The 12,719-nt window shown below is 37.5% G+C and overlaps 1 protein-coding gene across 1 annotated transcript in view; it reads right to left on the bottom strand.

The window, feature by feature from the left end:
* EIF3H (eukaryotic translation initiation factor 3 subunit H) overlaps window positions 1–12,719 on the bottom strand; it is a 67,702-nt gene that overhangs the window by 16,926 nt on the left and 38,057 nt on the right. The window contains exon 3 of the mRNA XM_010165355.2: window positions 51–218. Coding sequence (XP_010163657.2) covers window positions 51–218 — 168 coding nt within the window. The remainder of the gene's footprint in view (window positions 1–50; window positions 219–12,719) is intronic.

Below are 12,719 nucleotides of genomic sequence, written 5' to 3'. Positions count from 1 at the left end.
GTAATAATATTAAGAGGGGAAAAGAATAATAAAGGAAACCTCATACTAACCGTAAATGAGAACTACAGACTCCTCAATTGCGTGCTGGTAACTGAACTGGGAGTCCAGGAGGGCACGAGTGACAAAAGAGCCATAGTATGTGGACTGGTACCAGCCAACGTGAAGATGATCAATGTTTACATGGCGAAGGCTTCGCATCATTTCCATCTGGTATTGGACTAGATTAAATAAAAAATATGTTTAAAAAGTAAGCTTACACAATCTGTACTATTTTGAGAGAGAGCTTGATATTAAATGAGTAAATTGTACTTTATTTTATTTTCATTTTTGCAACTGTGTAGAAGTTTGTTTATTCACTGCTGGACTGTCTTCATTAAAATCCAGAGCTTCCTCAGAGAATGAGAGTAAGACTAGCCTGAGTAAGCAGACTTTTTTCAGCTGTAGCTAATTGCTACAGTGATCAACAAAATGTTACACGTCATTTACAGTGTGTATTACCTTGCTCATTCATAAAAAACCCTCTTCTGATACTGAGTTTCATTAATCAGTAGTATTTTACCATTTACTAACAAAGACATATTGTGATTTACATTGTTACACTGTCCAGAATTAGGCAACTTTTGGAATCAAAAGGAGAATTATATAATGAGTATATGAAATAGAAGATAAATTATTTCTGCCTTTTTTCACAACTCTCTTCAGTATTAAGAGTTTGGGGGACCAGCTATAGCTGTCAGATAGTTTTGATTGCATTTATCTTCAATTTTTCAACACTGTTTCTTCTTTTAGATGTATACAAATGCATAAGTAGGCATGTATGTATATATTATACATAATCCACACACACACTTATATACAGTAAGTTACCTTAGACAGGAGAGAACATTTTTTTTGTCAGGCTTTTTACACCAACAGCTGTAATGCTTCATTGTACCAACGCATAAATTCTGTTTCTGATAAATGCTTCATTCCAACAGACTGCCTTGATGTAACAGAATTCTACTTAGGAATGTTTAACATAATCGCATCGAGCAGATCAACACACCTTATCATTTATCAGACCTTTTAAACAGACAGACACTGTGCCTGCTGGTTAAACTTAAGGAAACAGATTTCAGCATGATTATCAGATGGACCAATACTCACAACCAACTAAGAGGAAATCAAACGCAACAAGTTAAGTTTTGTATGCAGCTGCAAAATTTACAAAGATAAAAAACAACTCCCATGCATTCTTTTTTGGTTTTGGATTTTTTTTTTCAAGGCTTCTCTTTGAGCAGCTGAAATTATGATATTCATTATAAAAGAAAGCAACATAAATTAATTAGAGGACAGAATGCACTACATTTTCAGGCCCCACCTTATATCTTTTCAAAAGGAAAAAAAAAGTCCAACTATATTCTTTAAATATGTGAGGAGATATTTTTCAAGATTGGAAAAATATTTTTCCAACTTATCATCCTTACAGCACAAACTACATTCTGCAGTCTGCTGGCCCTTTTCATTAATTTGCCATATCTTACTGATTGTATTTTTAAAGTAATCTACATATATAAGCCTTTGCAGACTTTTTCCATCAGCATGTTTATGGCTTGCATTCTATTTCATGATATCTTAATAGAAATGACTTGCAATCTGTGTGTTATCCAGGACGCTGCGATAATACAGCACCCAAAAACTAATACAGCAAAACCATCCAGGCTACAGCCTGAAATCCCATAATATGCTGCGAGCAAAGAAAAGGCCTGCACCATTTGGCTGTCCCTAAACCAAGGTGAAACTAAAGATGCCACTACACTCTTCAGGACAGCTAGCCAGTAGAACTGATCAAACAGCTGTTTTAAAGTCAGTATTGAAACCTCCGCCCTCGCCAGATCAAAATAAACTTTAATCCCACTCTCACTGCACAACTGCCAGAAACAGTGGCCAGGTTCAAGGACACTCCTTACACAGCAGCCCTGATGCTTTAGCAGGTAGCATCTCAACTCTTCTCACAAAAGCAAAGCTAAGATCTAGCTTGTCAAAGAAGCTCAGTCCTTAAACTTAAAGGTTTTGTTGGTTTTTTTTGAGGGAAGATGTTAAGTTTCTAAATATTATAATTAAAACATAAAGAACAGACCTCCTGCAGAACAAACTAAAAGACTCCTCCTGTGAACATGATTTTAAATTGAAAAAGCATATGATTCATTTAATAAATGTAGCTAGAAGAAACTATTTTGGTTTAAAGAAGCTTTTCAAAGGTGTATCTGTGGGGAAAGCAAGTAAGACTTGCTTTTAACATAACATGCTACAACGTGCTAAAACATGAAATCATGGTTAAAACCTTTCTAGCCAAATTAAATCATGAAAAGGAAAAACTAGAAAGAGATTTTCAAAAGCAGCTGAAAGATATAAAACATTTTTCAAGAATGAAGTTAAATGTGAATTTTAAGATAGCTGAGCTATACTGCTCCTTGCAGTGGCATTTCTCTTGTAATTAAGGACACTGTCAAAGTAGAGGTGGTCATGTAATGATGGGAAAAAAAGATACTTATCTATAGATTCTTATGAAAGCCCGTGGTTGACCCATTCAGATATTTTCTCCCTTAATAGGTGTTATGTTAAACAGAGGGAATACCCTAAGAAAATATGCAGATTTTTTATAAACTTGAATAAAGTGCTCATCTGACAGGTAACCAGTAACCACATTCCAGGACAACTTTTCTTAAACACGGTATAACCAGCAATACCTAATTGAACATAAGTGTAAGTGACATCGTCTAGAAGAAAACTACTCTCTGAAAACCATCCAAGATTTCAAGTCAGCAATTCCTCCTCTCACGACTGTTAGCAGTTAGATGATAATGAAGGCAATAGCGGCAAAATCTCAAAGAACCAATAAAGCATCAATAGCTAACATCTCTGCCTTGGGAAAACAACAGCAGAAATTAAAACATGATGCAGTCCTCACCAGGGAGAAATGAAAACTCTTTTAACCAAACATATATATTTTATAACATGTATTAGTAGCTAGATAGCTCCAACAAGCTGCCAACTGGCACAAATGGATAACAGCCCCCAGGCTGCTTTTGTTGATATCGTTACCACTGTTTCTTTACACCTTTTGCCCGATCTACAGAACATACTCTTTTTACCTAGAGGTTTAGCGTGGACTAGGCAAGAGCTCTCTCCTTCTACCCAGTCCTCAGTCTGCTAGGACCTGGGACAGTCATGCACTTCTAACAAGGAGCTGGCTGTTTCAAGTCATAGTCCTTCCCAAGCCACGCTGCAAAGGTGCCACTAAAAAGTGCCAGTAAGTCTGTGAGTGCCCACAGCTGAGGTGAGCAAGGAAAAGTGCAGGGGAACAGCCAGACCAAGGTGCTTCTTTCCTTGTCCCCACATTTAAACAGTGTATCTATATTTTTAAGTCAATTATTTGTTCAGGAGTGTCCTTATGATTAGGAAAGCCAACAGTCATGCTTCCACTTCCGTGTGCTTCTTGCATTGAGAAGGTGAAGCCTCCCTCCTGAGCCATCACACGCCTTCAAGCGCCAATCTGTGTTAGATCTTTTATTTTCTTTTAACAGAAGATTCTCTCTTTTGCTATTATTAAAAACAACTCCTTCCTCTAAAAGGGCAAACTTTTTGTTAGTTTGTAAACAAATGGAGGGAGGGATTAATGCAGCTAGAAAGTGTTACTATAATTTATCTAAAGCAGAAAAAATGTAGAGCTATACAGTATGAGCGCTTTGCTTGAGTGTGAATGACTTGTGTGAATCCCTTGACTGAAAACAGTAAATCTTCTTAAGAGTAGTTTGGTGGGTATTTTTTCCCCTGAATTCAATTGTTTTAACAAACTTGTAAAAAAGATTAAAGGAAATACTAAAATAATGTAAACATTTTTTTCCTTTTCTAAAGAGTACTAGCAACATTAGAAATTTTATCTGGGCTTTAACTTATAGGAGGTATATACCTTACCAATAAGAAAATAACATACCCAAAATTATATAAGAAATCAGAGACAAAGCCAAGAACTGAACAGTAAAGCAATGACCCATTCAACACTGGGACAACTCAGCCACGTTCTCGAAATAACTTAAAATATCCTCAGTCAATAACTTCAGTATTTCAAAACTTAATTTAAGAATAGGTCAAATCAACTAAGGCATTGAAAAAAGGAAAAAAAAGGTCCATATGATGATTTTAAAATGCAAGCAAATCTAAGACAATAGAGTTTACAAACAACAGGCAAATTCACATCCTTCTTGAAATAACACCGTATTTCTAAAATGCTCCAAAACAAGTTGTTCTTGTAGCAAACTGATACATGATGCAAGTTTATTTATCACTAAAACTGTATTAATTTCATTTCTTTATAAACAATACATTAAAATGCAGCTCTCAGGAGGTCACATATTAATGTACATGTTGCCGAAATTTAGTCCCTTAAATAGTTATTGCTACCATCAGATGAGATGCATTTCAGCCTGGCCACATTCAGAATGCTGGTAAATATTATGACATGTGAAAGCCTGATCAAAGATGGCCTGGAGGCAATACATTTGATGGCACCTCAGATGCTCAAGGCCTTGATTTCCAAAACATATTTTAAGTTGATGTGCTGTAAGAAATCTGGTTTTAAGAGCAGCAATCAACATGTCCCCTAAAGAGCCAAGCCCCACCAAAGTGGAAGAACTTCATACCCAGTATCACGTGCCATAGACACGCTCACCCAGCTCACAGCAGCGTATGGGACACAGGCAGCACTACCAAAGGAGGTAACAACCACCTACCTCTATGCTACAGACCACCAACACCTGCGTAACCTTCAGGCTGGATTTCACAATTAAGTGTTTGTCTGGACTCACTTCACAAATTTGCCTTTAAATGATGAATTTAAACAGCAGGAGTTACACATGTCTCCATGAGGGCAGGTCACCAATTCAAGAACAAGGTAGACCACGACTGCTCCCTCACACACAACAGCCACCTCAAAAAGACTCCGCAGTACCTGAGGATGAATATTGTTTCCTTGCAGAATCCTGGGCATCCAGAAGACAGATGAACTGAAACTTAGGGCAGTCACTAACTAAAATGAGCTCAAGACTGGGCATGCTTTCCAAGGGAAAAAAGATGCTTTTTCTTCTGTTAGCACCTAGCCTCTGTGCTAACACTCCTCCGAATTTAACTGGCAACATGGACATGGTAAATTTTGGTTATTCTGGTCAGTCTATACTGAAAAACAGCTAAAATATACCTTTTATAGCACCACAACTAACATGGACAGTATTTTTAAGGCAATAGTTTGTCTCTTTCGAAGTGCTACCATGTGGTAGCATGCGTACTGAACAAGTGCTATCTCTACATGGTACATTTTAGCCGCACAAAAAATTCTGTTTTCTATACGTATTCAGCTTTGCCAAACCACATGTATGCTTCAGACAGTATCTTCAATGACTAAAACAAGTTAGCAGATGCTAGTTCAAGGAAGCAGTGTATGCATTTGAAAAGAAGGAAAATTGATTTATTTAATTTAATTAAGCACAGAGAAATATGGAGACAACAGATTAATTCATTTCCCTCCACACAGACAATCTCAATTAATTGTCTAAAAAAGTTATGAATCACAAAGACTGCATCTATTGATAACAATTCCAATTGTGAAGATACAAATATAATTAGTACCACAACCAACTTATTCTGGTTAAAAAATACAAGTAAAAAGGATGGGTAAAGAGAAACAAGAATTCAGAGTTAATTCCAGCAAAGGCGATGTTTTATTTGAAAAAGCCTTTAGATACTGTTGAAACATATTTCTTAAGCTTAAGTGTGTAACACATATGCATGCACATATTTGCAGATTTTTATCTATATCCAACCCCCTCACACTTCTCCCAAGACAAATGCACAAGCTCAGTAACTCAACAATTCTCCTATTCAGGGAGGAAAAAAAATTAAAAGTAAATATTGCCTTCCTCAATAATATTCATTTCCTCCTCTGAAATATCAAGTCAGGGTTACAAAACAGTACTCTTATTTTATGCACTTTTGCTATACTGGGCTGAAAGCACCTGATCTCCTCTATACTTGGAAGCTAAGCAGACCAGGGCCTGTGAGTAGCTGGATGGGAAAAAATCACCTGAAAACAGGCAAAAGTCCAAGAGTCATAGTCAATCATAAGACCACAAAAACAAAAGTGAGTCAAAAGACTTAATTCAACTCCATTTTAATTGCTAAATTCAAGGATGAAAAAAAAGGGCAGAACATATTTGTCTAAAGTGGATTAAATTTTTCTTAAGGAATTGTTATATTTTAATAAATTAGCAACTGTGGTGGGAAAGTGGCACACCATCTGAAAAGCACACTTTAAAAATCTGCATTTTCATTACAGACTATGGGATAAGTTGAAAGTAAATCTGTAGCAATCACCTCCATCTGTATCACCATGGCAGGGGTAAGAGCTGTCTAGGTAAGAGCAAACCCAACCGTCTTCCATTAGTAGATGCTCATTACAGCAACTGAGGCTTTGCTAGTGTCTTAATGCTTCTGAAGGCAAGAATTGCTTCATTTTGAGGAACAGAAGGGGGAAAACTCTAAAGTAACTATTCATTGTGTATTCTCAGTGAACTCATTCCTTTTTAAACTCGATCACAATTCCACATTTTACTACAGCACTATGTGATATTGATTGTGCTCTACAGAAAAAGTACGGGACACCCAGAGGGGGTATTACCATCAGTAGGTGGACTGTGAAAAGTAACAGGAACATAATAAAAATAAAACATGTTTGGAGTGCTTCTGTGTAGAGGTACTTCTCCAAAATGTAAGCATGTATCTCCAGACTCTTATTACCAGTTTAGACAGCAGTTGCCCATGCATAGTCTCCACCAGAGCTGATGAGCAGAGGCTTGGCAGTATGGGCAGAGGTAACTGTCCTGCAGTCTGGGACACCTCACCAATGCAGGTAGCAACTACCCATCACTACCTTGTAGCTTTACAGAGCTGGCTCCAAGACACGGGCCAGCACAAGGACAGATCTCCAACCAAAGCAGGGCAAGGTAGGAAGGCGAAGTTCTGATGCTGGTGGGAATAAAGGAGGATGAGGGCAAGTGCTCAGAGAAAAAGAGTAAAACAAGGCAATGGGGAGCATGGGGATGTGCGTGACGGGACAACAAGAAAGCAGCAAATGGAAGCACACCACTTCCGCCACATGTGCTGGCACTCGCCCAGTGTTTTCTGACAGCAAGCTTGGGGCGCTGGTCTAAGCTCATAACCACTGAATTAGGAGGCAATCAAAGCAATCGAGCTATAGTATCATTTTATTAACACATGAGCAAACACTCAGATAAGCCTTCGGACAAACTAAATAAATCTCGCTAACCACATGATTCTCTACACAACTCAAAATAATGGAAATTTGCACTGTTTTAAAATAAACACACTTGAGCCTCATCAAGAGTATTCTAAAGAAGATGGGCAGGACTGTCAAGATAACTTGCAAAATTGTCTTTCTAAGGTATGCAACATCATTCCAAAGGATATAAGCATTGTTATACTATCTCCCAGAAATACTAAAACTTTCAGAGCCTTCTAAAAGCATTTTTAATTCAGAAATCCATTTTAAACTAGCATCTTGAAATTAAAGTCCAAATCAAGCAATACAATTTCACTATTTTGTTGATGATCTTTAAGAAGCAACTATCAGAATAAAATGCAACACATTTGTAGGGTTTTCTGACATATATTTGGAGTAGTTTTCTTGGCATTTATATAGAAAGCTCCATCTTCACAGTATCTTACAAACACTCACCACTTAATCCTCAATCTCATCCTATACAGCAGGCAAACATTATCCATATCTAAGTATTTGGATTACTACACTACTATTTTTATGTTGACTGAAGACGGATTTGATAGAAGATTAAAATCTTTATTAAAAAAAAAAAGTTTCAGTCAGCCTACATTGTCATGACAGCAGTAAATTATGCTACTAAAAATGCCATCTGGGCAACTTAATTCTTGCTTTCCTTGTAAAAGAGCTAGAAGATGTTATCTCATTTCCTAATAAACATCAAATGTCTAATGAAAGCATCAAATGTTTTCTGTTAGGAATGCATTCCCATGAACTTCAGCACCTTGAAGCCTTTACTTATACAATTTTTGTCCAATGCTGCTAAAATGCAAATTAGGAATAAAAGCATGAAAAGGAATCAGCATGGTCCAAAACCAACTGTATGTTAGATTAACCTCGTATCTGACTAAGCAATTCTGATTAAACAAAATATTTTTTTTTTAAGTTTAGTAAGATTTCCATAAGTTTCTTTATTGGCCACTGATTTTCGCTCGTTTACTCTACTGAGGCTACATTAACAGGTAAAAGCTCTTTACACAATATTATCAACATATGCACCTTTGTACTACAAGTTACAAAGCAACCAAGTGCACAGTAACACAAAAAAGTGTGGTGAAAATCTAACTCCTTTCCTACATAAATGTCAATCAGATTAATGTATTTTTATGAAGATTTATATTACATAAATGCTCAGAGAGGTTATTAAATTATCTGGAAAAAATTTGGAAATGTTTAAAGATTAGTGAATTACACGGTCATTTTTACTTTTTTAATTTAGCACAGATTTTCATATTCAACAATTTGAAAGCAGAACGGGGACAGACACTGAAATGGAAACAACTCAGCAACCACTGCACTTTCAAAACCAGTAATATCATACAGTATGCAGCACAAGACAGTCCATCTCATTTTGTTAATAACTTTTCAATAAGTGAGGAAAAACTGTAATGACTTCACATAAGGGGCTTGGGGGCTTTTAAAACCCCCATCTCCCCTTGAGAAGCAGAAAAAGATTTTTCTTTTTTGCAAAGCTTCAAAGTTGGGGTATCTTGTACCACTTGATGTTTGCATTGCAGAGGGACGAGGAGGGACACCTTCGACAGCTTACTTAAAGCCGAAACATCCACCTTGTCTTACCAGATACAAAGAAGCAAGTGGTTTTCTGATGCCTTGGTATTAAACATCCACGGCTGTTTTGAAGAATCTCTCACACTGTTCTTAAGTTTCAAGCTCACACAATGTGCCCAACACTAAAGCAGACACAGCCCCCAAACAACAATTTTCCTGAATTGTTCTTATAGTAAATCAGGATTCATTAAAAAAAAATGAAGACAAAAATAAATTTTAAAAAATTTGCTACACTTTTTCTTCTGTTGAAAGTTACACAAACTATTTGTTTTCAGTGACCTCAATCAGCCCACCATGTAGGGATAACACTGTTAAAAATCTGGCAGGCAGAATCAGTCAAGAAAAATTCTAACTTTTTGCAAAACAGCAGAACAACATGATAGCTACCCCTATAAACACATGTCTTTAGAATTACAATTACACAAGTGTCTATCTTTCAAATGTGTTAAGTGCACGAGGGAAAGAAAAAAAAAAAAACAAAACCCAACAGATGAGCGTGTCTTCAGCCTCGGGCTTACAGCTTCTTCCATCAGGGGCCTATTTGTGCAGAGCAAAATCCCCCCATGTGCCAGGAAGGCTTGAAGCAGTTAACATCTACTGCTCCTTTAAGGAAGAAAGGAGGATCCCACACAAACCCCAAAATTCACATTAGTTTTACAAAGTCTACCAGTTTTATCTGCCCCAGGTGTTGTTACTCGCTGATCAAACAGCAGTAAAATGCTGTATTAACTGCTTTCTTTTCAGTAATAGCACGTAACTCTCACCCCTCATTTAAAGCAATAACTAGGAGCTCTGTAAAATACCTAGATGAACACAATGTCACAAGGATATTTCAGTACACCTCTTACAACACTCTTAGAACACATCTCATTGAGTAGGTACCATTTAACTGTCCATGACACAAAGAAAGACTGAGACATCCCATCCGACTAGCTTAAAGAGCAATGACTAAATCATATGAAAGCTCAACCAAGGACAGCTTCGTTTGGATCTCTGCTCTATTGCCGTCTACGTGCACTCCTCATCACCGTCAGCCAAGTCCTCAAGCCGTGAGCAACACAACTTTAATTCACACAAGATTTGAGTAAGTCAGAATCCAGGCAAAGTCCTACCCAGTAGATAGATGAGAAGACATCTCTCCACTACAAGAGATGCTACAAGCATTGACTTTCAGATAAAACAAACCAAGTCCTGCTGCTTGCAGTCCCTGCCACAAGAAAAACCTTTACCCTTCTTTAGATTGCAGAAAGAAAGATCCGTGACTGATCTGAGGGTTCCCAGCTGGTTTAGTTTCCAAGCTACAGATCCAACCACTACATAGGAGACATACATATTCAACATCACTTATTATCACTGGGCAACTCTTTAAAAGAGCAGGAAAAATAAACTTTTACTACTCAAGTGCTAACATAAAAAATTCTTAACATGCAGGTTTCTGAAAGGATAACTAAACAACCCCTCCATCTAAGCATTTCTACAGATGACGTGAAAGGCTTGTGTTGCACATGTGGAGGCTGTGGATCCATACTTAGCTGATGCCTAATGAGAGCCAGAACCGAGTATCTGAAAAAAAACTGTTTTTTTTAATTAAAAATATTCATAAGGTATATATATTACACTAGTATTTCATTGTAGCATGTAGGTTACCAAAAGCTGTTCTCAATTCTCTCTTAGGATAGCTTAGAGTTTGTAAAACAACATGAAGGAAACTGATTGCAGGTGAGCTCAAGAGTACAAGACTCTGATGAACATTTTCTAGGGAGCTTGAAGAAAAACATTCCATTTTGGAGGAAGAGTAGGACCAGTGGTTCAAACCACGTGAAAGAATTTGCCTGAAAGACTCCTAAATTACTGCAATTAGATGACATTTTCACATTTCATAAAAACCTATGCCTTTTTATTAAGTCCTCCCTGCCAGTGGCCATGACAATCATTTTGGAAACTGCTGGCTGCACCAAGAAACAGCAGTTAAATCAGATTCTGTTAGAGTCCGTTCCTTCCTGCATGGGAAAACCAGTCTCTTTAGATTCCTGAAGCCAAATGATATTATGTAAACATCAACATGACAGGTGACAGCATTAGCAGGGTATTGGAGATGCAGAAAGTTATTTAGTGGCCCTGGATGCTAGCAGGCTGCAAGAGCTTACAGTGATGAGAGACATGACACTCTGACCAGAAAATCATCATCCAGAACGAATGGCATCGAAATTTTCAACACATCTCATCCCATACAGCTAAGCACCAGTGTTTGAAAAAAAAACAATGTGTTAAGAACTTTTGGCACTAATCAATTGAGGAAGTATGTTATGCTTCATTAGGTAAAACCTTGTTTTTATGCCAATCCAACACAGAGATGTTCAAGAACATCACTACTACACCGCTGTACTGTTTCCTTACATGACTCCTGCCACAACAGCTCTCAGTTAAGTAACATGTGCAACATTTAATTAGTGAAACGGTATTAAGGTCTTTAACATTTTAAAAGCATACAGTTTCAGGTATAACAGTACAGATTTCTAAATAACTCCAAATGATGCTTTAACACAGGGTTAGTAACTTACAACACAGGTGCCATGGAAAGCCAGCAGGTAGAATTCTGAAAGCTCACTGGCAGCAACTACACTATTTTGACACAAGAACCATAAAAGCTGTTTTTTTCCAGTTCCCACTACTTTTCTACCAGAATGCCCACTCCTTCCTGGGGAAGAAAAATAAAATTTAGCAAGCCACACTTGGGGAAGGAATACCAGTCCTTGTTTTAACACACAAGAATCTACTGAAGTATTTAAACAAGCATTGTTTAGTCTTCAGAGGCTTTCCACATGGATGTAAAGAAAGTAAAACCTGGTACAACTAAATGACATTTCAACTGGCCAAGACAGATCCAGCCCACCTGTGCTGATGCATTAACATTCTCCAAATCACAGAACTATTTCTGTATTAGACTTCCAACCTTGTCTTGTACAACCTGAATAGTCAGCTATTAGAAGTCTCATTTTCTTCCCAAATAAATCAGATTTCTCAACATCATTTACTGCTTCCTTGTTTTCACTTATGTGTGTATGTACATATACAGACACATATAATGGGGGGGAGGACAAGAGAGAGAGAGCAAGAGAGAATATACACAACCCTCCTATATTTAAACATGCATGTAACCAAGAATCAAGGTGGATACCATGGTAAAAGTTAACGCACTTGGACATACTTCTATATATATGGAAAAAGGGTGTTGTAAAGCAAGTCCAACAATAAGTAACGGAAAGGCAAATTCTCAGCAACAAACAAGCCACAGAAGTCAGACGGCATGTGTTTGTTCTCAGTATTACAAGGTTCATCCCTACCTGTCCTCCAAAAAAAACCCAGCTTATGATTTCACACCACTGCCCAGATAACAGCCTGACAGGGAATTCGGGCTAAGGTAACTCAGACAGGAAATCCCCACTTCATTGTGTGTTAGTGCTGCGGTTATGCAGAGCTGTAACACTGCAAGGTATCTACTGACTAGCATGATGATTGGTATTACTCAGTAGAGTTTCTAAAGCCCAGGCTAACACTAGCAACGCCTGTTGTTAGAATAACTTCTTCAATGTGTCCTCAAAGAAACAATGAATTCAGGCCAGCTTCAAAAAGTCTTTTCCATAGCACAGCAAGAGGAACAATAAAAACAGGAGTGGTTAGATATTTGAGGTGAAAGACAGTCATGCCTTCTCACAAGCAGCCTCTGGCATCTAACAACTTGAGATCATGCACTACGTTC

Source organism: Antrostomus carolinensis, unplaced genomic scaffold, assembly GCF_000700745.2.
Source record: "Antrostomus carolinensis isolate BGI_N321 unplaced genomic scaffold, ASM70074v2 scaffold21010, whole genome shotgun sequence".
Taxonomy (NCBI): domain Eukaryota; kingdom Metazoa; phylum Chordata; class Aves; order Caprimulgiformes; family Caprimulgidae; genus Antrostomus; species Antrostomus carolinensis.
The sequence above is the reverse complement of the archived record's forward strand: the minus strand, read 5'-3'. Positions and strand labels throughout refer to the sequence as shown.